The 27,293-nt window shown below is 51.1% G+C and overlaps 1 protein-coding gene and 1 pseudogene across 1 annotated transcript; one reads left to right on the top strand and one right to left on the bottom strand.

Annotated features, from left to right (window-relative positions):
- Positions 1–469: 469 nt before the first annotated feature.
- LOC119099964 (40S ribosomal protein S4) lies at positions 470–10,855 on the bottom strand. Its single transcript, XM_037223071.1, has 6 exons — positions 10,814–10,855; positions 7,857–8,115; positions 6,860–6,957; positions 5,475–5,646; positions 1,702–1,831; positions 470–647 (listed from the first exon to the last, which is right to left on the bottom strand). Exons 1-6 carry the CDS (start codon positions 10,814–10,816, stop codon positions 527–529), a joined length of 783 nt encoding a protein of 260 aa, XP_037078966.1. The 5' UTR covers positions 10,817–10,855; the 3' UTR covers positions 470–526.
- Positions 10,856–11,343: 488 nt separating this feature from the next.
- LOC119099996 (metal regulatory transcription factor 1-like) lies at positions 11,344–26,966 on the top strand (annotated as a pseudogene).
- The last annotated feature ends 327 nt before the right edge of the window (positions 26,967–27,293 follow it).

A 27,293-nucleotide genomic window follows, 5' to 3' on the forward strand; every position in this document is an offset into this window, starting at 1 on the left:
GCATGCTCAAAATGTATGCACTGTCCAAGCGACGTATCAGCCACAATGTAACTGCTTGTAGGTGAACCCTCACGACATACGGAGACCGATGTTTTGCCAGAAAGGCGTGTTCGCAGAAGCGCTTCACTCGTCCAACAGCTGAGCGCATGTATCCGTCTCGCCCACGCTTCTTTGAGGGGGAATAAAAGGGATATTCAACATGACCCTTACCGGTAGAACTGCGTGCGCAAAAACTCATGCATCCAGCGTTTACTCGTGAGACAAATGCACGGAATTTTTGCCGCTGAGCAACCACGCAGCGCACTATCTCCTTCGACCACCACAGTCCCACCCCCATTTCTGCACCGAAGTCTTCTTAACCCCATCAAGCAATTGTCTAGAACGGCATTACCGTCCCCGCACATCTCTATCAACCACCTTCGCACCACCCGCTCTTTCAGACTCCATGCAGCGCAGGGAAACAGAGAAGTGGGCTCCTTTCAGCAGTGTATTAGCCCATACGATGTGGCGGCGGGCGGACAGCGGCTCAGTTCTTCTGCGCCAGCCTCTTGTCCCGCTCCTCGGCGATCGAGAGCTTCACACCCTTGCCCTTGGGCAGCGACACGTACGCCCGGGTGCCCTTGCCGATCACGAACACGTTGTGCAGCCTGAAAACCACACACTGTCAGCGGGGCCCGGCGGCGGATGTAGGTGGCGCCACCTGACGTGAGTGCGGCAGTGTGACGGTGCGACAGATGCCAGGAATCGGTTCTACGAACATCTTGGAGACGGCCGCACACGACCTGACAACGCTATAGGAGAGTCTGTCGTGTAACGGCCACGGTTCCAAGTTGTTAAATGGTTTCTGATCGAGCTTCTTTCCACTGAACAAGACTGTGCCGACATCAACTTTGATAAATCAACCAACATTATAAATCTGAGGCCAGTCGAGTCGTCCGCGGGCGGTTTTGTTGCCATTGCGGCGCTAGTATGCCGTTGAGCTCCTAATGATAAATATCATGTTACGCCTCAGCCGTACTCTTATGGTCTGGATCGGTACCAAGGTATAGGCCATCTCACAGAATGGCGTCTGAAAATGTTTTCCTAAAGTGTTATCTCCCCAATGACAGTGACAAATAAAGCTGCGGGCAAATGTAAATTTGAGCGCGTTCGAAAGTATTTGGAGCAGGGAAAACACCTAACTACCATTACTACCACAACTACCAAGGTCTGTTCTTAGGCTAAGTTGAGTTCTACCTGGAGCTCTTATTTCTATGTTGAGTTGACGACCTTCAATTCCGGCTCAGCCACCCGTGCTATTTTTCGCAGCCTTTAATGTTGAACTGTATGCGTGTTGGTAGATTGGATTTAAACTTCTGAAAAACCTTCTAACAGCAGTGTGTGTGTGCAGATTTGGAACATTTTCTGGCTTCATGTCTTATTTTTAAGTGTAATATTTTGCTGGCCTTTATGAGCCCAGGTCACTCCTGACGCGCACACCTCGAAAATTGAGAAACATCGGAACAATTGTTACTTAGCATTACACCGTGGTTTAACTAGTACCCCCTGGCATATTGAAAGTAATTAACTCAACGGAGGAGCTTTCAACTCATAATGGCGAGAGAAATAGGACCTGGAGGCCTTTCTTACATGAGCCCTAAGCCTTGCTCCTTTCGCCGGATGTTTACATGCCCTGAGCGCGGCGGGTGCCGCTGGTCTCACCTGGTGGCGAACTTGTGTCCGGCCGTATCCTTGACGTGCACGATGTCGAACGAGCCCGGGTGGCGCTCGCGGTGGATGATGGTGCCGACGCGACCCAAGTTACGGCCGCCGGTGATCATGCACAGGTTGCCTGAGGGGAGCACACCCACCGGTCACACGGTGCTGATACACGCGCTGGTGCAGCCGGGCCTGGTGACACTGAACCCACTAACGCATAGCCGCTCTGCACAATATGTCGCCAGCTGCAACCAATCAGGCACAAAGCATTATCATGGTGATGAGGAACTTATCCTTCTCCAGCACCACACCATGTCACTGTTTCTGCTCAGCACGGGAACCGTTGGCTAATTTGCACCGACAGGTTCTCAGTTCTCAGTAGTTCTCAGAGAACGCTACGATCACAGTGGATGTTCTTTCCATTGGTAATGCGGACTTGGCAGCAATACCATAGCCAGCGACCGTTGGAGAGCAATTTCTGTGGCCTAGATTTTGAACACGCACCCACATGAGACATGGTTACGTGTCTTCGATCTGGCGTTAACACGTGTCAGAACCACAGACAGCGTAGATGAATGCGTGCCGTTTTTTATGACGGTTTCGTAAGCTGCTTGACGCCCTACTAGCCATTCATATCTCGTCCTGTCTTCATCATGCGCCAGTTTTCGTAGCAATGGGACTTGCGGTATCGTCACAGGCCTGTGCTGGGACCTCTTCGTGAGCGTGCGAGCTGCCCAAGGCACTGCGTAAGCTGTTTGCGCAGCACCAGTTGCCGAAAATTTACCCAGTGTTGGACGTGACCACGTTCGAGCAATCTGGGAAGCTGGTAAATGCTTACTAATAATACGCTGCTAAGATAATTCCCGCTCGTGCCCTGGACACGATGACGTCTCGTTCATAACTGTGATGGTGGCCGTAAAGCACGCCATCTGCCTTTGTCATCTGACACTTATTTCGTGACCAATTCATCACTTACCAACTGATGTGGAATTAAACACACTTTGATAACAAGAATGTAAAAGTAAAAGCACTAACTCCAGCGGACATAGCACGGGGAAATGTCGGCGAAAGCTTCCTTCAAAGTAACAAAGCCCAAACTTATCTAAGACACAAACCAAGTCACAATATTGGAAAACATTATGATCACAGTAAATGTTCTTTCCATTGGTAATGCGGACTTGGCAGCAATAACATAGCCAGCGACCGTTGGAGAGCAATTTCTGTAGCCTAGACTTTGAACACGCACCCACAAGGGACATGGTTACGTGTCTTCGATCTGGCATTATCGTGGTATGACAGAAATGCTGACAGCGCACTCTCCGGCTTTGCAGCCTCGTCATTTTTTTTGTGTTCACTTCCGTCCCTTAGCATTCAGTGCCGCCACTTGCGTTTATGATTTCTAGTGTTAACGCCTAGCTGTGTGTCGCTGGGATAAGGTCCTTCTGGTTGCAGGTTAATGGGTGAAGAAAAACCAGGTTTGAGTGGATGAAAGCAATTGCGCAAGTTTCACAAGCTCTCGGAAGCCTGCAGTAATGTTTCACATTCCGCATCCTTTGACCACCTTCTAAATATTTACCATCGACAAAACCTCGCAACATCACGACACGGTGCCAGTTTTTAAGATGAGCCAACATTCTTATTCCAGAGCTTCAGTAACTCGGAATGGTTCCCCAATGTTTGGTTGCTAACAAATCGCAGTTTTCAAATGGATTGGGTATCTTTTGCATAAAACTAAGACATCCGACCATTGCTCTGATTGAGGGGGGGGGGGGGGGCGCACTCCACACGGCAGATGGTTTGGCATCCGATCCCCCACGCTGCTTGGCGCGGGGCACGACTGATGGCCGGGAGCAAGGCTCTAGCTCCATGACATGAGTCTGACCAGGCATGGCCACGGGCAAACGCCCTCTCAAATGGGGCCAGGCTCCAACCCCACGATATGAGCCGTGGTCGGACGTGGTCACGAGGCGAACGCCCTCCCAACTACGCCTGGCTACAACCACACGATATGAGCCGTGGTCGGACGTGGTCACGAGGAGAGCGCCCTCCCAACTACGCCTGGCCCCAACCCCACGATATGAGCCGTGGTCGGACGTGGTCACGAGGCGAACGCCCTCCCAACTACGCCTGGCCCCAACCCCACGATATGAGCCGTGGTCGAGCGTGGTCACGAGGCGAACGCCCTCCCAACTACGCCTGGCCCCAACCCCACGACACGAGCCGTGGTCGGACGTGGTCACGAGGAGAGCGCCCTCCCAATTACGCCAGGCTACAACCCCACGATATGAGCCGTGGTCGGACGTGGTCACGAGGCGAACGCCCTCCCAACTACGCCTGGCTACAACCCCAAGATATGAGCCGTGGTCGGACGTGGTCACGAGGAGAGCGCCCTCCCAATTACGCCAGGCTACAACCCCACGATATGAGCCGTGGTCGGACGTGGTCACGAGGCGAACGCCCTCCCAACTACGCCTGGCTACAACCCCACGATATGAGCCGTGGTCGAGCGTGGTCACGAGGCGAACGCCCTCCGAACTACGCCTGGCTACAACCCCACGATATGAGCCGTGGTCGGACGTGGTCACGAGGCGAACGCCCTCCCAACTACGCCAGGCTCCAACCCCACGATATGAGCCGTGGTCGGACGTGGTCACGAGGCGAACGCCCTCCGAACTACGCCAGGCTCCAACCCCAAGATATGAGCCGTGGTCGGACGTGGTCACGAGGCGAACGCCCTCCCAACTACGCCAGGCTCCAACCCCACGATATGAGCCGTGGTCGGACGTGGCCACGAGGCGAACGCCCTCCCAACTACGCCTGGCTACAACCACACGATATGAGCCGTGGTCGGACGTGGCCACGAGGCGAACGCCCTCCCAACTACGCCTGGCTACAACCACACGATATGAGCCGTGGTCGGACGTGGCCACGAGGCGAACGCCACCTCCAACTACGCTGGCTAAAACCCACCCGATATGAGCCGTTGTCGGACGTGGTAACGAGGCGAACGCCCCTCCAACTACGCCTGGCTCACCACACGATATGAGCCGGTGTCGGACGTGCCACAGAGGCGAACGCCCTCCCAACTACGCCTGGCTACAACCACACGATATGAGCCGTGGTCGGACGTGGCCACGAGGCGAACGCCCTCCCAACTACGCCAGGCCATATGCAACTTATACATCAGTATTAATGCAAAAGACAGACGCACATGGACGTCATATGCTGCCATACCTATCATCACAAGTATGGAAGCAGGCATCAATAATTCACACCAGTGGTTCACACCTAAAGGTAATACATTTTCTTGTTGAACAGTGGTTTTGGGACGCGCCAACTGTTTGTCACTTTGAGCCCAAAACGGACATGGATATCAATGCTAGCACAACAGATGTACTCTCCATTGGTAATGCGGACTTGGCAGTAATACCATAGCCAGCGACCGTTGGAGAGCCATTCCTGTGGCCTAGATTTTGAACACGCAACCAAACGGGACATGGTTACGTGTCTTCGATCTGGCGTTTAGCTAGCGTTGTCAGTACAGAAAACCGTTTCCGAAAAAAGATCCATGACGCTACAGCGAGAAAAGTTTCCGAAAAAAGAACCCACGACGCATGCATTTCGCCATGAACGTCTGAGAAAACACCAGTGGGTACTGATGTGTGGATGACTGTGATGACAGGCAGAATTTGGTCCGCGAAAACCGGCGCCCAGACCCCGCGGCACGTGACGTTCATCGGACCAGATCACCAACGACAGATCCACAGACCACTCACCGGTGTCGAATTTCAAATAGTCCTTGATCTTGGAGGTGGCCAGGTCCAGCTGGATGGTGTCGCTGACCTTGATGTTGGGGTCGGGGTAGCGAACGGTGCGGCCGTCGTGCGTCAGCAGGTGCGGGATCCCCTTCACGCCGATCTTCAGCGCCTTCACCCGGCACAGCTTGTACTGTGGGCGCGGCGGAACACCTTACGTCAGCGGACGCGCACACGCAGACGGGCTTTACCACCGGCTTATACACCGCGGGCTTTAGCCTCTGATCATGTGCGACCAATTAGGAGTGTAGTGCTCACGAAAACACATCACTTGGTTATGGTCACCATTCCCTGTTGCCGTGGGAGAACATGGGTGGAAAGGGCATCTCATCCACGTTTTCAACACGGCCAATGTCACGCGAAATAGGGCGTCTTGCGAGTGACTAAACACACAAACTTGACAACATGAACAAGATGAATATGACCTTAGCTGGCATACTGCAGAGTGCAAATGAGTGGTTAACAAAGTCTGGATGCCAAATGAGCATGAGTTCATATCACTGCATGTCTAGGGAGAAAGACATTCATTGGGAGAAGCCAGCTGCAGCAGAAGCAAGTGGGCGCCTGGTAGATTTGTACTAAGCAACACAACTGCATACAAAACATACCAAAAACATGAATCCATTTTTCCCAATCATAAAAGGCAGCTGCAGCCTTGCTGCTTTCCACAAAACATTCTGTTAAAACATACCCACAGTAAATATTGTTAAGGGAATGCACCAAACTGCAGAATGCACTGAATTAAGTGAGATAAAAGCTTTATTGGCACACAAAACCCATGGAGACAAATGATCCCACCAAACCTATCATAATTGTCATGAATTGGGCCTCATTCCATCCTCTGCCCGAAGCACACCTTTCAGTCAGACACCTTACAAGCAAGAGAACAGGCTCTGACATCTGACAGGAGGGGTTGCTCTCCTAGGCTGACCAACTGTGCACGCAATGCTAGTGTAAGCATGTTGCTTGGTTATCATATCCCTTAAGGTGACTGACTTACAGCAACAAAAGGCTTTACCTAGGTATCACTTCCTGACAAAAGAGACATGTTACAGATAAAACAACTATTTTTCCAGGGAGTGTCTGACTTGGAACACCAAAATCTAAGCATTATAACACTGGCATGTGGAGCTTTACAACATCCAGTCATATCAATGACTCAATCATGCCTCCAATGTATGTAAAAAAAACTAAGAGCAGCTAAAGACATGGCACATAATGCACCCTGTATCAACTACACATTTCATATGAACTACACACTGATGCTGAGTGCAGCGTTGCCACAGGTAGGTTCAGATCTGTCACAAATGCTAATAAGCACTAACGAGGAGCCCTAATGATCTCACCGAAGCCTCCTCCTTCGTGATGCGGTGCACGGTGAACCGGCCCTTGACGTCGTAGATCAGACGGAAGTTCTCGCCGGTCTTTTCGATGGAGATGACATCTGTGAACAAACTCCAGTCAATGCCTACCCAGCCCTGGGTGGGATGAAACGTGATGCAGTGTCTAGTCCAAGAGGCATGACAATTATATTAGTCCCATACTTTCTTTTCTAGTTTTTCAACAATTCACCTAAACAACTTGATGGAAAAGACCTGCTACACAAATAGGTGATTTACATGTCTTTCCAAACAGTTCAGACTTTGGCCAGTTGTGTCACTTGAGCATTATGAAGTATTCTGCTGCTGTGGTGATATGTTCATCACATGGGGGGAGCAGGGGAGGGGGGGGGGGGGCAGCTTTATCACAAAGAACCTACTGCATCACACAATCACAGTCCAGCAATGAAAATGTGGCACCAGCACCGCACATACATCTGTAATCGTGATAAGAGGAAAGGAAGTGTGGTTTCCACCTGAATGTTGACTACCCTGGCACTGCCAAAATATACAGCTAAAAAAACTGACACATGGAAAGCATTACCACCAAAACCATCATTGGAAGCCAATGTGCAACTGCTCCAGCTCGGTCCCTTGACCATTGGTAAAAATTTCTACCATACCAATATGCGCCCGTCCTAGCTTGCGCGCTAGACCATTGGTGAAAATTTCCACAAACTTCATTTCACAAAACTTGTTTTGCAGCATTACAGGTAAGCTTCCCTATCATGGTTCCAATAATATCCAACTTGCAATGAACAAAGTTACTTTGGAGATGCCCACTACATTCATGCCCTGACTCACAACTTTCATCATTGTACATAACATGAGCAATAAGGAGACAACATGTGCCAAGGTATCAAGAAGTTATTTTGAATACAGTAACAGGAAATGAGAACACAGACATGACATAAGTCATCATACACTTCTACCAGCTGACACCCACTCCCACAATATAACTCACCCATGAACCCAGACGGGTATGTGGCATCAGTGCGCACCTTGCCATCGACCTTGACAAATCTCTGCATGAGGATCTTCTTGACCTCGGTGCCATTCAGGGCATACTTGAGCCGGTTTCTAAGGAAGATCACGAGCGGGAGCGACTCCCGCAGCTTGTGGGGACCGCAACTCGGGCGCGGCGCGAACGGCCCCCCAAGCTTCCCCAGCATCCATGCCTTGGGGGCATTTAAACGCTTCAAGTGCTTCTTCGGTCCTCTCGCCTGTAACAAGATGGAATGTCAGGGTGCTATCACATGCTATATTTCCTTTGCCTTAGGAGCTGAAACTGTCCAACAGCTAACATTGTTGTACCTCAAATCTGTTTTTTTAAAGCTAACCAAACTGGAAAAAGCACATCTGATGCCAGGTCAGGCTGCTGTGATGGGATACACACACAGTAGTTTCAATCCAGGGTTTACTGCAATGTAAACTGCAGCACAAAGCCCCTCCTGTAAGGTGCAAAATGCACTCTAAGAAAAACACAAGTGTTTATTTCCATGCTTAGCTTGACACAGCCATGGACCATCAAGGTCATTTTAAACAGGTTATAGACTTAAGGCCCTCAAGCCAGAGCCAAATCATTAGATCACACATTGTCTGCAAAATAATGCAATGGAGTGGCCTGAACTGCCATGTATGCCTGCCTTATCTGTAAAAATCCACCAATTGCACTAAACATGTGTGGCTTTAAACATCATACATATGTGCCAAATTCAGCTGGGGCCAAATCATATAGAATCTAATATTTATTTTTAATTGAAAATCAGTTACTTGGGAACCAATTGCACCAGCATTCTATGCATTATAAATCTTTACATGACCCAACCAATCCCCGAAAGTAGAATTTGAGGGCAATTGTTAGAACATGGTATTAATTGATTTAAGAGGCAGCTTATTATACCTTGGGACAAGCATCAAACTGTGCAAAGGTCAGGCAGAACATCAAAATGACAGTGGCATTGCCAACAACCAAAGGAATGACAGTTTATAGGAGCAAGACAGTCCCACAGTCATATGTTATTGAAACATTTGTCACTGCAGCATAGTTGAGTTAAATGCTGCTACATCATCCTGTCTGGTCCTGCGAACAGCTGCAGGTACATGCACTCTAGCCAAAGATCTACTAATTGGTGGGAAATGCTGTGCAAGATTGGAGTCTACAGCTCTTGGCAGCTGTACAGCTTTCTCTTAAAATATAGGCCAGGCTGCTGCATCTACATTCCAGGCATGGTGGTGATTCAAAGCCAGGAGTTTTTTTAGCTAGACTTTTTTGTTCATACTTGCAACATAACTGAGTGCAATTTTCAGTAGTTGTATAAGGAAACCTAACACCAGCAGCCAACCAATCTTGAAGGAGAAACAGTAACTGCATAGGTCATATTAACTCCTGAAGTTTAATCTGAAGCACTGGGATTTGAACCAGCCCCTTAACCCCCCCCCCCCCCTGCCCCCCAAAGCAGCCAAAGGTGTCAAAGCAGCCAAACTCTTGGCCATTATGTCCCCTTTAAGTACTGTGCATGTATATCACAACAGAGGTGTAATGCAAAATGTCATATACCAGTCAGGGTCCTTTAAAAAGCTTTCCTTGATATCACAGAAGTAAAAATTCAAAACAGGTAGATTTCGAACATATTATGAGAGATATAACACAAACTGTCATATACCAGTCAGTGCCCCTTTCAGAACCTTTCTTCGACATCATAGTAGCAATAATGAATGGCAGATATATTTCCCATGCTTGAGATATAATGCAAAATAGCACATACCAGTCACTGTCTTTTTGGATCCTTACCCTGATTTCACAGTAGTGGTAATAAAAAGCAGGCATATTTCACAAGTGTTGGCAGGGCCTGTTCAGTGGAGTAAATGGCCCTGTCCACCACACACCCCAGCTTCACATAATCTCCCAGCCTCAGGTCCACCCTAGTTGCTCTAGCACATACAGCAATTTCTATATCACAATGCAATTCCAGTAAACATGAAAATCTTGGGAAACAAGCCATGTCAGTCATAAGATCAGCCCATGTGCCAAAGCAAAGCTTATCACCCTATTTATGGCAGGATCTGGGCTATTTCAACACCTTGCTCTGTCTGCCCCCTTCTACAGATTGGTATGTGTAGGAAAATATAATCTGCTTAGTTAATGCAACAATGACCCTATACTTCTGTATGCCACAGCTGAAAAACTCAAGTAGTTGGACCCCATATTAATGGGCATATTCCCAATACACCAACAACACATAATACATGTATTTATGTCATGCCCCATACATTCAACAAATATAATCTCAGCCAGATACAGAAATTTATTTGTTGGTCACATTATCAGATTTGAGTAAATGACTGACATTCTGCATAAACATCAATATACACAATGACTATTGTAAGGAACAATTGTGGCCCACTCATCCCACTGTCTTGCTACAATGTCCTGAAATGTAAATAGAAAACCACTTGGAAAGTATTCAAAAATTTCGTAACCACACATATTAAAGAAAAATCCTGGTGCACTGCAAATATGCCCAGAGAACCTCAAATGAATGTGATGTTTACCCAAAGATTGCATTAGTGAGTACTTAAGCATTCCCCATTCAGAGAACCAGCATACCTGACACTGGCTGACATCTATGTAATTAACAATGCTGGCTTTGAGCCACGGATCAGCACAGGATTTTGATACCATTAACATGCAATTGCATAGGCATACCTATGTTTTGAATGCCCAAACTCATGTTTGGCCGACACATCCAGGCTGTGCCCGCAAGCTATTCCCCCAAAGTACAACTCCACCGCCAATCCCCACGTCCACGGGCTTAAAAGAATCATTCAAAATATTAAACGCAGTCAACAGAACACTCAGAAGACAAAACGACGGTCGGCTGCATGAATAAATGCACAATAGATTATCTCACCACTCACCATGGTTGCGGCGCCTACGGAAAGGACATGCCGCGTTGCCAAAAACAATAACAAATGCGCTGAATGCATACTTTTTTGGACAAATTTACAGGTCAAGTGTGCATGTGCTCAAAAGGGCTCATCGTTTTAAAAAAAACGTTGAAAATTTTTTAAATTTAATTTTTCTCCCTCTAAACAGAAACATGAAATGGCGAGTACGAAATAAGCTGCACACCAACATCAATATTTTGTGAAAAACAAGTCTAGAGAAGGTCAGTAAAAGAAAGATGAGCATGATTGTCATAACCGTGTTTTTTTACTTTTTGGATAGATTATTGTGTTAAATGGAGAAAAATGTATGTTTAGGTAATATCAGAGTGATCAACATTCAACGGGTATTCAAAGAAGTTCCAAGCTAAAGGAAACTAGGGGAAAATTACTAACGCTACCATATTGGGGCCCTGATATGGTAGGCTCAGACGCTTTCGTTTATGACGCAATAGAGTCTTATGACGCGTACGGTGCGCGACATCTCAGGCCGGATTAGCGCGGCCCGTCCTGCGCAATAGATCAGGCCCTGGGTAAGGCTTAAAATTATTTGGTACTTGAGGAGAGGAAGGAAGGTGAGTGTGGTGGAGGTGTGTGCCGGCGTTCTTTTCTGCCGTATCCTTAGAAGTTCTTGCCGTTCTGCCGTATCTTAGAAGCGAGATGGGAGAGTCCGGCCTCAATTTGTCATCTAGCGTGTTGCTGATTTGTTTTGCGCAGAATTGTGTGGTAGGACAGCGGTCGCACCTGAACACTCGACAGATTGATTAAACGATTGTGAGGTGAAATTTCCTGTTTTTGGTGCTATTGTTGGAACTAACTTACCTCAAAACTTGATTTCCTGAATATGTATTCTGAACAATGAGCTACATAGCTCTATCATGGAACAGGACATGGAAGTACCTGAACACAGTCAGTAGCATGCACACATTCAAGACCACTTACACTGTATATATAAATCATAAGTGTATATATACATATATATGTCTATATATATATATATATATATATTGTTTGTTATCTTATTCTTCAAAATGAATTAATTCAATGTCATCTCAGTGATGTTTGCAATATGTGGCAACTCTCAAAGATGGGGCTGATCAAGTTATGGTAGAGAGGTCAGCTGAAAGGTCAAGAAGTCACTGAGCTTAGGGTTAAGCCACCTGTTCTAGCAGCAAGAAGAAAGTTAGGCTGGGTAAGGGTTAGGCGTAAAACAGGGATATTGGCAGCTGTATTTGGTTAGTGACGATGCTTTTATTCAGGTGCTTATAAAAGTCCTGTGCTTTGTGCAAGATGTGTTGTTAGCTATGCATCACGTGGCTGTAACAGAACTCACTTAGTGGATGCATTTGATAATCCTTATGTTGGTCTGCCATAGTTACTATATGATAATTTAGGAAAATATGTTCATGCAAGGGTGTGCATATCATAAAAACAGCAAGTAATTACTCTTCTAAATTTTGTCTTTAGGTATTTACTTTAATTACAACTTGCAGCACAGTTAAAAAAGCATCACACACTGCATCATGTGAAGCATAAGAAGCAACATCAACTAAACAAGAGTGGCAGGTTAGGACAACAACTCAAAGCATGTGGTTGGGCTAAACTAGTGCAAATGCTGGAAATAATTTAGGTTTAAGGTGGATAGCCCATTTTTCAAATGCATTATTGTATTGCATCATTATTAGTCACTTGCTAGTTGTTGCCCGCCTTCTCAATCTGGTATCAGAAATACAAACCTGCTCTGTCACTATGGAGAACTGCATTTCTTGTAGTTAAAATAGTTATTGAATGTTTGAACATTTTGCCCAAGCAGTTGGGCTTTCATGCAAATGTTCCAAGTGTTTCTCTGCTAGTAGAACAAACAAGTCCTTTAAGCTTTGTCATCTGTTAATTTTTTGACACCATGAACTTTGTCCCCACCATTGACATAATTCTGCCTTGTACTGCTAAATCAACATTCAAGCTCATGAAAATCACATGTAGTTTTAGGTCATTGTTGAGTCTTACATGAGATGTGCTTTTGGGAGATATGCTCAAATCAGTATGAAAATATATTCAACTTCATTTTTGAACATGACTTTGGAAACCCACCCTGAAAGTCCAGGATGCTATTGCAGCAGTCACCTTCACCCTGAGGGAAGTTAACTGCTGCATTCCGTGAATGGCTGCTTAATTTGAAGAAAATGATGCAAACTGTTATGTGATGATAATTTCCAAAACTTTGCTTATCAGCAAAATTAGGCTCTCTGGCCTAGTGTTTCCTGAATGCATATAGCATTGTTTTTTTACAAGGTAGCATATTTGCTGTCTTCCACTCATCTTTAACATTGCCAGGATCCAGGAATCTTCTGAAAAGCAATTGTTCTGGTAGAGCCATCTGTGCTCTAGTTTCACTGATAGTTTGGACACATATGAATGCCATTAGGACCATATGCCTCAGATGGTTTGGGCACATATGTGTGACATTAGGACCACATGCCCCATTGCTGTTTACTTTCTCAGTCATGTCTCCACTGACTTTTTGTTAGGGATATTTTGGTAAGTAGTGAAGATTGCAACATTTTCCATGACATACCAGGTTTCAGAATGGTCATGCCTTGGATTTTTGATTGATATCTTGTTTGTTATGGACATGGATACATCTCAAGTACAAGTGTTTGCTATCCCCTTAACAGTGCCAAAACTGATAAAAGTTTTGAAATATACTGGCCACTTCTATGTCCTGGATGAATTCAGTCATGGTCCAAAATGGTTGTTGCAGCCAAAAATACAATGACACTGTATGTGCCTGCTTATTCAACTAGAGCATAATTAGAGCAAAGCATTATGTACCACACTTGAATCATATACTTCAAGGTGTACACCTAGTGCATTGTGGTTCTTTCCATTAAAAGAGGAGACCTTTTTTGAGAACCAATGAACATTGGGTGGTCTGTATCACAAATTGTGTTAGGACAATTTGATTGAAGTGCAACAGCTCAGGAGACAAAAATGCACATGCAAAAATGAAACCCTGCAAGTGAACCTGTGGTGGCTGTGGTAATGCCATGGCCCTGAGGCTGGTCTTGTCTCCCGCTGTCTCCCGCTCGTACACGCGTGTCGCCAACTGTGTTTTTTGCAAATGCAGTCGCGTCCATCTTGGCGCGTTCTCACGTCGTTAGAGAATCACATTGCGTGGGTAAAACGTTCACGACATTAAATGGCACAGGGTGCTGTTGCTTGCTTTGCTGCATGCTGCTTCTGAAAGGGGAATGATGGCGATGACATCTGGTCAGCCGGGGCGAGGGCTCTTGACGTTACGTGAGCGTTTAGTACACTGCCGCACGGTACCGCTGGGATAAAGTTGTTTGCTGACTTCTCTACCACGACACCGGTGGCCTCCCGGGACTGGGTCTGGAGCGACGGGAGCAGATGATGCAGATGGTGCGATGGAGCAGATGGTGCGATGGAGCGATGGTGGCAGATGTCCTCCGCCAGCTAGCTGCGTACCGGTCTGCTGCGGGAAGGGTCCCATCGCTGAGTCATCGACTGTCTGGGTCACGACCATATGGTCCGCCCGTGTGGGACACTGGCCACGCCGCTGTCGTGTGCCGGTCGACCAGGGTCTCCAGTCATCGACCGTGTCTGTCGCTGTGGTCGCCCAGCGTGCCTTGGCTACCGCTGCGCGATCCGCGCCTCGCTGCGGTCTCCGCCAGACACGCCGCTGCCCTCGGGCACATCTGCGCTCCTGTCTTTGCCACCGCCGCCGTGCACACCCCAGCTGTCGCCCACATGGCTTCATCTGCCTCGTCCGTAGAGCGGCACGCCTTCGCCGTCACCCGAGGCGTCTCTGCCACTGCCGCCGTCAGACACGCCGTCCCTGGCCTCCGCTGACTGGCCGGCCGACACGCCGTGCTCGCCGTCGGCCGACCCGCCGCCTCCGACGCACTGTGTCGACGCCCATCCGGTCCGACCAGTCCGCCGTCGTTCCTGGGTTCATGATGCGTCCGTGTGACCACCTCACACGGCTGCCGCGGGGTCCGGTGCCGATGCGCGCCACCCGCCACCTCCGACCCACCGCAGCCGGCGCGCTGCTCGTCTGGTGCCTGCGCTCACCGCGTGCGGCGGAGAATGTGGACAGGGATGGGCCCCGGCCATCGTAGTCAGTGAGTCTAGTCGTGCCTCCCGGGACCGCGGGTCGGCACGCTGCTGTCAACGTTGGCGGGTATCTGGAATGCTCTAGCCCAGGGATCCCATTATCAGCGGCTCCACACTGATACGACTAAAGAGCCCCTCCAGCTGCTTTGCAAGCTCCGTGTGCTTTTCCTTCTTGGTCCGACGGGAGTCGGTTGTCGAAGCTCGCGACGGCGTCCACGGCAACCACCTGGTCTGCCGACGTCAGGAGATGTGCCCGGCGGCCGCCTCACCCACCGCCCGACGGCTGCGTTACTCCACCGCCCGGCGGCCGTTTCACCTACCGCCCGGCGGTCTCTTCACCCACCGCCCGGCGGCCGCGCCACCCCACCGTCCGGCGGCCGCCTCACCCCACCGCCCGCGGCTGTGTCACCCCGCCACCCGCGGCCGTGTCACCCCGCCGCCCGGCGGCTGTGTCACCCCACCGCCCGGCGGCCGCGTCACCCCAGCCGTCCGTCGGCCGCCTCACTCCACCGCCTGGCGACCGCGTCACCCTACCGCCCGGTGGCCGCCTCAACCACCGCCCGGCGGTCGCGTCACTTCACCGCCCGGCGGCCGCCTTTTTCCCGGGACGATGGTGTCATGCTGACCAGGCACGCGTCGTAGGCAGTCAAAGGCTATCTGGATGGCGGTTCAGTGCGTGAGGAGGTCTCAGCGGCGGCACTGCTCGGACGGCCTGGCACCGTTGACCGTCTCGACAGGCAGGAGGTGGGGTCGGGCGCGGTGGATGCAGCACCAGTTGGCGAAGTGTGCGCTCTCTGCTACGGATACAGTGGCCGCTGGTCGTGAGTGCAGCATCGCGCTCATAGCCTGCCACTGGCGAGTGGACCGCAGCTGCTGCCGAGTGCCTGACGTCACCCTGCGCAGCGGGCCGTGCCGCAGGCAGCCCGGGTCATCACACTCCGTACTGTCCTCGGCGGAGCCTCGAGGTGTAGCAGGTTATGGGATGTGGATAACTGTTCCGTACCGGCAGAATGGCCCAGGTCGTGTTCTGACTAGATACAAAATGCCCGTGTTTTCGAGACGGCGCTGCTATTCACAAAAACAAGCGTTTCAGACACATGAAAGGCCGATGCCAAACCATGCAATTTATAGACTTCTGCCATAAATTATTGTCCTCCCCATAAAGGCCACAAGCCAAAACTTTTTAAAAATAGGTAAAATAAAAAAGTAAAAAATTATTATGACTGTTTAAAAATTGCTGAAAGCCACCGGGTCAGAGGAGAAAATGGCTCTGGGAATGAGGGTATTTTACGTTAAAATGTGTGTGCCCCCCCCCCCCCCCCCTCTCCTCAGCCACTTACAGGAGCTCCTACACGGTCATGAGTTGGAAAAAAACTTGAGATACAGTAATGCTGGAAAGCTGGCGTTGCTTGTCTGAAAGCAGGCCAATCGAACTGGTCAAACTGGGCCCCGCACTTCGCGGTTGTGGCATTTGCCAGTCGCCCACTCCTGGCAGACGATGTCTGCGCCCTTCAAACCTATGTATAGACATGGACGGAAATACATCAGGTCTGGTTTGAGACCACCAACGACCTCCCTGGCCCGTGATCACTGCTGATATGATCGACTAAGAAGCTATGAATAGGAGCAACCGAACCAGCATGCATCGCCATGGAATGAACGCTTCATTGCACACTGTCATTGCACACAGTTGGGCCTGCCAGAAAGAAAAAAAAAAGTTTGTTGGGTTAAATATGTGGGAAGCTGCATCGTGCTCTGCTAATTCACGAACTATTTTACCAAGCCAGCCGTTATTTCGTCATACCAGACGCCGCATTCGCCAGCGTACGCGGATGCGGAGTACGTCTCTCCGCCCATTTTCTCAAGGCACCGTATGGGTGTACAGAGTTCGACTGCTGCAGGTGATATCCCTTAGGGTTGAACTTCAAATTGGATCAAACCCAGCCCAATGACATTTTTCCAGTCCAGTGTAGTCCTGCACATGCTTGTCAAGTAAGACCGATGCAAGTACAACGCGTGATGATTTGCTTTCAAGAGGTCATGAAAGGTCACTTGATGTCGTTGTGTGACCTTCCATGGCATGTGCCTCGGATGGCCATGCACTTGCGATCTTCATTCGCAGCCATTATACTGATGCACCTAACGGTCAACCGGCACCGCTTTGGGCAGTTTAAGAAATGGACGTCTCCCCGATGGTTAATAGCCATAACATCACCTCTGGCACTCCTTCAGTCGCTTTGGCTCATGATTCCACGGGTTAGAGGGCTAAATCAGCTGAGTGCAGTAAGATTGGCTACATGTGGCCTTCACGTCAGCCCTGGGGACTATCACGAGCATATCTGAGGCTCTCGGTGTTTTTACTCGACACCTTAACGACCACGAAACGTTGTGATCACCTGACGCACATATGTGTCACGTGGACAAGAACGTGGAACCAAACATGTGTCGACGGGCGCCGATTTTCTCAATGGTCGCCGGGAAAGCATTTTCAGGCCAGTTGTTGGCAGGTTCGATACCCAGCTGGGGAAAGTGTCATTGATGCTCCGAGCCGTTTGAAGATTCGTCCCGCTCGCCATCCCCTGCCCCCCCCCCCCCCCCCCAACGAAAAAAGTGGACTGGAGAGGGCCGTGCCCGCTTGTCTTGTACGAAAGTGTAGGGCTACAGTCCCGACACGGAAGCTTGATACGAACGCGCGCCGTGATTATCGCAAGCACAGCAGAGCCACGTGATCCCCAGCATTAAGAGCTTTACAGGGCGGGATCGCGACGGCGGTATTCTGTCACCGGCTGTGACTCAGCAGGTGCTCTTTGTTTCAGCGCGCGCTGAGACGGAGCGGCGATGAGTGGCAGCGGGGAGCAGTCGTCGCTGGTGGTGGACATGGGCCGCCGTCCTTCCCAGGAGACGGCGCGCCAGCCTGAGGACGACGCTGCCACCGCGCCCCAGTACTCTATCGGGTGAGCGTGCGTTACCGACCCTCCCCATGGGTAATGGAAACCGGGGAAGACTTCGGATTAGGGTGTTCGTGTATTTAGAATTTCCGCTGGGTGGGGCTAGTTGTGTGATGTGGTTTGGGATTAAAGGCACGTCGGCGTATATGTTATTTTGAGGCCTACGGGCTGACTGAATTACTTGTATCGTTCTCGAACACGTGAGTGGCTCCGTTGCAGCCTCCGTCCGTCCGCATACAGTAGAGGCAGACTGCTGGCGGGTGCCGCGGACAAATCCTGCAGCCCCGTGCGCGGCTCGCTGCTACAGGGTGTCCACGGATCAAGTTAATGAAAGCATTTTTTAACTGAGTAACCTTTTTCACTTGACATGGCATAATCAATATTCCGGTGTAATTTGGGTTGTCGTTGGTCGGCGCAACTCAATCATCGACGACGCCGACCGTCGGCCTTCAAACCTTCTATCAGCGGCTTCTGAAAGAGGACGCTCTACATGCGCGCCGTCACGGACGATTGCGGCTTCCAGCTGCTCTGTTGTGCGAGATTTGTTGATGCCCTTCAAGACAGAGCCTCAACCTAAGACGTAGTCTCTGTCGTAATGAGGAATGGCAGCAGCAAGTCGGTGCGGAGCCGTACACCGCTCAGGGTCGCTCGGCTGGCTGCAAGCTGGTTTTCCGGTCTGCTGTACCAGCTACAAGCCGGACACTCCATGGACGTGCTACTCGACGGGTCTCGGTTCAGCCGATTTATCCATGTGGGGCTTCCTCAAGGATCGAGTGCACCGTCAACAGAACTCGCACCACAGAGTGGCTAAAGACCGGCATCGTCCGTGAGGCGGGCCGTGTCTCGGTACATCTCCGATGACGGAAGACACCATCACCCACCAGCGGGGAGGTCCGCCTGCCGATGGTCCTTCACCGCCGGGGTGTACTCTTACAACATATTGGAGAAGTCGCCAGGATGATGCGTTTTGCCGACTTATGGCAAATCAAGTGATATTTGGATGTTGATCATCTAATGTATATCAAAAACGCTATTACGAAAAGTACGCCCACACTTGATTTGTGGACACCCTGCACGTGTCTGGCACACCGGGTGGTGCTTCCCCGCCTGACCGGGACCGCACTGTCGGCAGGTACGTGCACCACACCGTGCACGCGGACAAGGTGCTCATCAAGGTGCACCCGGGCTCTCAAGCCATGCCCTCCGAGCCGAGCCACGCCACCATGACGCTGACCTCGCGCAACCCGCAGACCAACCGCACCGAGGTGAAGCGGCTCCACTGCACCTACGAAGGCTGCACGCGCACCTACAGCACGCGCGGCAACCTGACCACACACCTGAAGAAGCACACAGGTGGGCGGGGCGCCGGCGCGCCACGCCCCCGCTCTTGAATCGGCTGATGACCTGGGCTGATTGGGCCGGAGGTAGAGCTGAGAACTCTCCCATGACGCCATTAGATTCGAATGGATCCGAATCTCGCAAACCCTCGAGTACTGGAAACGATTGTTCAAGCTCAGAAAGGCAGGACTGAAGTTATACAAACCACTGTCGAATTTGTTTAACTAAATGCCATTGCCAAGCTAAAAATAGTTTTTCGAACCATCATCTGAATATACAAAAAAAGGTATCGCTAAGTGTATTAGGCTAGAACTATGTCAAGTAAGCTACACGCCATGCGCATATGCCGCCGCTGCATCGTATTAAGTTCTCTGTCCTGTGTTTTATTGCATTGTGTTAGTGATTGTCGCACTGAACTGTTGTGGTGACTGCTTTTACTCCGCCACCACCGCCGCGATCATGATCCGCCGCAAACCATGTTGCGCTGATTGCTCGGGTAGCGAAAGTAAAACAGCCGTGGTAGCTGCCCGAACATTCAGGGATGGCACCAGGGCTTCCTGGCAGAGAGGGAGTTAGCTCTTCCCAAACAGCCGACATTCAGGGGGCTTCCATCCGACAAGGGACTTTCACAATCTAGGAGAAGTTCCTCGAACATGGTGATGAGCCACGCCAAGAGCTGCGTATGAAGTCGCTTACCTAGCCAGATTTTTTTTTGTATTTTGAGCTCATTGATCATCGCTGCGTGAATATAAGCATCCCCCGAAAGAGATGGATAACTAAACATTGCTAGAAGAGGTAGCCTATGCAAATTTTCCGTGAAAACGTTGTTGTGGCATGTTCAGAAAACACTCAGCTAAGTAGCTCAATTCCGGAAGTGATCATTGTGGTCCCACTGGTTTGAAACCAACTATAATTATATTTGTTGTAGTTGGTTTTCCATACGACACAGAAATAACCAAAACGACACTAGAACGGCATAGTGTACGATGTCATGTACTTCCTCTGTACCTCACCCAAACAAAAAATTTGAACACCTTCACAGACTGGCACTAAGCAATACCACCAAATGAAGAATGCGATATAGTTATAAGATATCAGAAATATGATATATTATATTGGCTGAGTTAGAAACGAACCACGGGCGTTGAGAGAATCAGCCAGAATCAAAACCAAGGTTTAATATTGGGAACTACACGGCGATAATGTTTCGATATGTCGACGTAAAAAACCGAATATTTTCTTATCTACATATTCAAACCAGATCTGCATCCGAATGCAAACCCACCCGCGGCAGTATCCGAACCTCACAGTGCAGCGAGTCCTCAGTGATTCGCTGTAATCCGCTGTAGCCGGGAGGGGAGGTTCACTCCGGTGTCTCCGGAGATTTCCTGCTGCTGTTCCCGCGTCCCGTCCGGATTCAGTGATTCGTCGTTTCATTTACAGCTCATGCAACTGCAATGGTCACGAACTGTGGCAATCTCCCAAGTCGATCGTAGCGGAGGAAGCCGTAGAGCAGCTAAAATCGCATCCGAATTGAGATACGTGCCCTGTGTGTTCATGCCGTATGCTGCGTACTTGACGAAGACTTTGGGGCGTTACAGGAGAGTACAACTTCGTGTGCACGGACCCCAGCTGCGGCAAGATGTTTATGACCTCGTACCGGCTCAAGGTGCACCTGCGCGTGCACTTCCAAGCAGCGACCGTACGGCTGCAACATATCCGGCTGTCAGAAAACCTTCCGCACTCTGTACCGGTGAGCTTTGGAAAAATCATACAGAAATTATATAAAAATGTCATATAGATGTCATGAAATGTCGAGCATTGCTAGGATGCATGTTGCTGTTTTTGGGCCATTGGTCGCAGCTGAGACGCAGTGCTGGCGAAAGGATGAGGCTGACATGAAAGGCGTCAAAGCGCGCTGGCGATGTGCCGTGTTCGGTGACTGGTGCGTTTTCCACGCATCACTCATCGCGGTTTTAGTTTTCACAGTTTCATGTGTGACGCAGAATTTATTATTTTCAGATTGAACTCCCACAAACGCATCCACGAAGGCACCACTTTCAATTGTTCCGAACGGAACTGCCTCAAGTTCTTCACCACTTTGTCGGATTTGAAGAAGCACAAGCGGACGCACACGGGTGAAAAGCCATTCAGGTATATCCTAATACACACACGTGGAATATCCGAAACGAAATACATGTAGACATGTTGCATGGTATACTAAGCGAATGCTCCTTCTAGACGGTAGGCTGGCTGGAAGGGCTAAGTTTAAACCAGTCTTTTCTGACCTCAATTTACCTTCGCATTGCACTTTTCGTTCTGATATTTGGCGCGTTATTGCAAAGCGTATACAACTTTGTACCTGTTTAAGCATGACCAACATTTTATGTTGTGACCCAAGGTTAGTGAGAACAATATATATAATTATTGACACCAATCACAACATATGTACACAAGTGGTCATAGCCACAAGCGCATGCATCGAAAACAAAAGTGATAACCAGTAAATTCAATAAAATAATTCACGAGAACCTGCTCAGCAGAAGACAGACAATAGCTGGTCCCATGTACTGACGCCGGCTGGTTCCTCGCGCGACCCCAGTCCTGACCCCCGCCCCCGCTCTCCGACAGGTGCCCGCTGGCCGGCTGTTCTCGGGCTTTCGCGCTAGCCCACCACCTGCGCAGCCACGAGCGCACGCACGCCAAGCCGCGGCCTTACAGCTGTCGGCTGCCGGGCTGCACACGCCGCTTCCATACGCGCTCCGCCCAGCGGCTGCACGCCGTGCGTCACCACCAGGTGGGTGGGCGCACCCCGGACCGGACGGCCCAGTCCCGGCGAGGAGTGGGGTGACGCGGCTGCGGGGAGCAGGACAGCTGTGCAGGCGTGGGGGCGGCTAGGTGGGCGCCGCGGGTGGGCGGCGCCTCCCAGATGCGTTTATTTTAGTTGTAGTGTGACTTAAACACGAAATGCGCCAACTGTGAATGCTCTGAGCGTGAGCCAGTATCCAATGATGCTTATCATTAGACGTATTTCCACCACGTAAATAATTTCCAAAACTGCGACGTCTGGCTGGCATCTGGTGATAAGGAGTATGGTACCTTTTGGTAAATCCCAACAACGAAGAAAACATGATTACGTCTGTCTTTTATTTGTCAACTCACGATTACATCACTGGTGTTACGAAGGTACGAATACGGATTTATGGACGCGCTATTTGCTGTAGCAGCCCATACCACCCGGTTTATCTATCTGCTATAGGGGTTATTGCGAGGGGCGGAAGCGATGCCATCGATATAAGGCACAGTCATCAGGTCCGGTCGGACGGCGGCCGCCGCGCCGCGCCGCCACTCTCACCGTATGTCGTGCGCTTACAGGGAGGGCTGGGGCCGACGCCGGGTGCCGCCGTCGACTGGAGCACGCCCATCTTCCTGGAGGCGGCCGACGGTGGCGCGTCGGCCGACGGTAGCGTCAGTGGACAGCTGGACGCGGCCGCCGGGGCCGAGCACGCCTTGGAGCCGCCACCGCCGCCTCGTGAGCCGGAGCCAGGGAGCCCGGCCAGCGCGCCACTGCCGCCTTCGCCGGTCCGCGAGCGGGAGGGGCAGGGGCCGGCGACGTCCGTGCTGCTCCGGGCGCTGACGGCCGTCGGTGATGTGCAGCGAGCGGACGCGGCCGTACAGACGGCGCCGGCCGCCGCCGCGCCGGCCGGTGGCTGCTGTGCGCCGGACACCGGCGGCGACTGTCGAACCGGCGCGTCGCCGGCCGGCCGCGCGCACAGCGCCAGCTGCTCGCATGACAGCCTGCTGCTGGGCCGCTCGACCGCCGAGCCGTGCTGCGTCACGCTCTGCATGAACAAGCTCGGCCTGCTGCAGAGCTTCCTGCAGGCCATGTTCCCGCGCATGGCGTCGTCGGACGGCATCAGCGACTTCCTGCGCGTGCTGCGGACGCTGCTGACCTGCGAGCAGCCGAACCTGCGCTGTGGCGAGGGCGACGGCCGGCCGCCGACGCACGGCCTGCTCGAGCTGCTGTCGGCCGCCTCCGGACAGCCGGCCTCACTGGGGGCCGCCGACACTGACGCCATCTCTGGCTGGCTGGAGCCGGCCGCCTAGCCGGCCCGGCTGGTGACGCAGGCCAGCCGCAGGCGGCGGCGCCGAGTCGGGCCGCCCTCCGGTCATGCTGATCGGCGGCCCGTTGTGGCTCCACAGCCGGGGCCGACCAGGGCGCTATGATGTGTTAAGTTTTCGCATATGAGTGTTATATCTCCGTTGCTACGCTAGCGGTGTCACTGTCAAAGGCTGCGGGTCCCCGAACTGGTTCTTGCCGCTTAGGGCAAGCGTGCAATTTGTGTTGTTAAAATAAGTGTGCCATTTGATCAGATGACTTTTTTCGCAAAGCAAGTTTGCGATTCTCAGCAAAGAGGGGTTGCTTGATGCTGAATGTGAACGCAGGCACGCCCTTCATGTTACATTGGGGTCCTTTTTAGGCAAAAGATCGTAGCTGACATTACTTAATGAGTGCCTACGAATATGACAACTATGTAAGGTGGTTTCCGCTATGCGCTTCAAGTTGCACAGTAAGCTTTTGCTCGTTATTGTGGCATTGCCAGATTACGCACCCTATTTGATGCTACTGCGCTCCCAGTGTGTGGCTCCAATGTGTCACCTGGTCATTATCCAGCATACAGCGAGTTCCGGAATGGTAACTTTTGAACCCTTCTTTTGAATCATGCAAGCTAGCCTTGATTGCCCCTTCCTCGTATTTTAACACGTACATGCTTTTGGTACAAAACCAGTTTGAAGTTGAAGACGTGTTCTCTTTTCCCTTAAATTACCACAGCCTGTTGCAGCCCGACGACTTTGTCAGTTTCTAAACTCCATCCATTTCTAACGCGGTCATTGATCTCTTACTCCGACGGAGGCACTTGTATGAACCGTGTTCTTCGGGTGAAGAAAGCGGTTAAATAGCTTAAGTGCTCGTGGTCCACAAGCGGCCTGGTGAGATGTGCTTCGCAGACAATATATTTTCATTTACGCCACTAAATATATCGCAGTTGAGCTCCTCGCACGAACACGATGCCTTGTGTGATCGGCTTGTCCACGCGGGCTATCGCCGTGCGCAGCGTCCCCATGCGACCTGGTGCGAGGTACCTTGCTCATGGTCTGTTACGTTGATGGCCATTAATGGGTCACCGTGTGATCATGTCTGCGTGCGTTCGATCGTGTGAGGCATGCTTTCCATGTGGTACCCGCCTTACCGCTGAGCGCGTGTTGACACAGCTGTCCGTGAAACACCGGGGCTTAATGAATATATCCATTGAACTCATTAGAAGTAGTACACGGCAGCAGTTTGCAGCATAGCGCGAAGGAAAAGCTCGTAAAGGTTGAAGAGATCGCGTTGACCTCTTCTCTGATGTGTTTCGGTCGCAGGAAGCTACGGTGCATGATCTCGCGGCTGATTGCGTTCCGGCGAAGTACATAAAGGGTCCGCGTCACATTGTCCCCTGGCGTCCGTGGCGTCTTTCTGGGAGGCCTTCAGTTCTGCGCACGCGCGTTATAGCGGCACCTTTTCTTGTGTGTGTTTGATCCACTTACGGCGACGTTTCGTGGTGTCACGGCGGCTTTACATCTTCGTTAAGTTTTCCTGACAGAAGCGTAGGTAAAAATTAAAACATCCCGCTGGCCGTCAAATCCCAATGTCGGTGTCTGGGGAGTTGGCACAGGATGCATCGATATAGTCGTTTTCGGATCCGTTTTCCCGCGTGGTATTGTGCTACCAAAACAAGCGTAGAGGGCCCGTGTCTAGTCCGGAAAGGGCTCATCATAGGCTCAGAAGAGAGTTATTTCGTGTCCGCGAAGTGCCCGTCTTAGGCTGGAAATGGCCCATTGCAAGACGGGAAAACATTCATGTCACTTCCAGGCACGGGAGGGGTCCATTTTTGTTTTGGAAAGGGCTCACCGTAACCTCAAAAAGGTCCCGTGCCAGGTGGGGAAAAAGGCTCACCGCAGGCTCAGAGAGGGTCCTCTCAAGTCCGGAAAGCGTTCATCATAAATTCAGAAACGGCTCGTCTCAAGTCAGTTAGAACCCATCATGGGCCAAGAAACGGAGAACTTCAGGCTCGTAACTGGCCTATCTCACTTTTTGAACTTGGGAAGGGCCCATCGCTGGTCTGGAATGGGCCCACCTTAGGCTCAGAAAGCCAGTGACGGTGTATACGCGGGGCAAACTGTTCCCCATGTATGGGGTAAGGTCCAAAACTATCTTTTCTCCTTTTTTGCTGGTGACCCAAATGGGGCCCCTGGCGGATTTGTGGAAGAGGCTCGTTTGTTGTGCCATCAAAGCAAGCGTTGAGAGTCCATCTTAGGCCCGGAAAGGACCAATTTCAGGGCAGAAAACCCGCACAACTGTTTCAGGCGTGGGAGAGGCCCTTTCCGGTCTGAAGAGGGCCCATGGTAGACTTATAAGAACCCTTCTCTCATAACGACAGGCCCATCGCAAACTCAGAAGAGGCCCGTCTCAGTTCTCCGTGGGGCCTATCGTGAGCACAGAAACGGCCCACTTATGTTTGGAAAAGGCTCATCGTAAACGCAAGCAGGGCCCTTCTTAAATTATGAAAGGACACGTTTTAGACTGAGAAAGTGGGTATCTCAGGTCCGGAAAGGCCCATCTAAACACTTAAGCCCCTAGAAAGGCCTAACCCAGATCACACAAGCTCCAGCTTATATCAGGGGAGAGGCAAAAGTTTTGGTGAGTGCGGACCGGCGGCACACAGCTTGAAAAAGGGCTCCCGCTAAAAAGACACCCCGGAAATTCACCAGACTTGGTCCATTTTATTTCAAGGGCCCGTAGCTTTTTTCTTTTGCATCATTATGCCGACGAATACGTTCGTTGCGGGGCCCAGTGGATTACACACTAAGGAGACCTAATTCCTTGCGCGGACAGAGAGCCCCTTAAGTATAACTCTAGGGGGCTCCATTGCCTTTCCCGATCAGAGACTGAAGGGATATCCGTTTCAACCCGCCAACCGCGGTACTTGCCGGAGACACGTGGGTCGGGGCCACCTGGTCGACCAGGAGGCCCGCAGAGGGACGCATTATGCATCGGTGCCCTCTCTGGCGCGGAGGGCCCTCGGACCGGAGCAGTTGATCCCGGATCGATGCAGGGAGCCCCATTGGCGCCAAAGGGTCGCTTACCGACACGGGGGTCCAATAACTGGCAGATAACTCCAGTTTGGTTTATCGGGCGTGTGACTGAAATTGGGTGGAGGTCCGGGGCCACATTCGTTCTTGGGCTCATTGCTGACAAAGACTCTTTCACTGTCTCATTATGGACCATATCATTGCCATTTATCCTATCTCCTTTCAGTGCCAGCGGGCACAGTGAACTTAGAGGCTTCCTGACTTTCAGAGTCACGTTTCTATCCCTATTCAGAAAACGGAACCATGACCGATTCGGAGCCCTCGCCGACATAGAGTCTCCTGTTAGGCGTAATGTGAGCCCCTAACCAACGCAGTGGCCTCTCTTTGCCCCAGGAACCCCGACCAATGCAAAGCGTTTTCAGTCTGACAATCGCGGGCCCAGGATAATCCCGGCTTTGGAAATTGGCCATAGGCTGCCACGGGGCAGACTGTTCGAAATTCGTGGCCGCGGATCGACTGGCGGGCCCTCATTGTCCCCAGGGGCCCACTCGGCGCAAGAAGCCCTCTGAGGGACAGGGAGCGGGACAGGCTCCCTTGATACGGCCTCTGGCCAACTCTCCGGGCCCCCTAGTCGGGTCCTTGCTTGTCGGTCCCGAGGAGTCCTAAGGGCCCGTCCGGACCAAAGGGGAAATATGCGTGCCACCAGCACCCCGGACCAACCCCCACCAGCACCCGGCACGCAGACCAGGCTTAAGTCCCGCCTTCAACTTATCATGGGTTTGTCTCACCTCTGAAAAGATCCCATTTCCGGACAGAAACGCCCATGTAAGTTTAAGCCCGGAAATGACCCATCTGCGATCAGGAAAGTAAGATCATCGTATACCCAGAAAAGGCCC

Source organism: Pollicipes pollicipes, unplaced genomic scaffold (genome assembly GCF_011947565.3).
Source record: "Pollicipes pollicipes isolate AB1234 unplaced genomic scaffold, Ppol_2.1 Scaffold_4881;HRSCAF=5763_pilon_pilon_pilon, whole genome shotgun sequence".
NCBI lineage: Eukaryota > Metazoa > Arthropoda > Thecostraca > Pollicipedomorpha > Pollicipedidae > Pollicipes > Pollicipes pollicipes.

Excerpts from the sequence above, each read along its gene's own strand:
- LOC119099964 (XM_037223071.1), bottom strand. Across the intron at positions 6,958-7,856 it reads ATACCCGTCTGGGTTCATGG|ATGTCATCTCCATCGAAAAG; the intron begins GTGAGTTATATT and ends GTTTGTTCACAG. Across the intron at positions 1,832-5,474 it reads CTATTTGAAATTCGACACCG|GCAACCTGTGCATGATCACC; the intron begins GTGAGTGGTCTG and ends TGCTCCCCTCAG.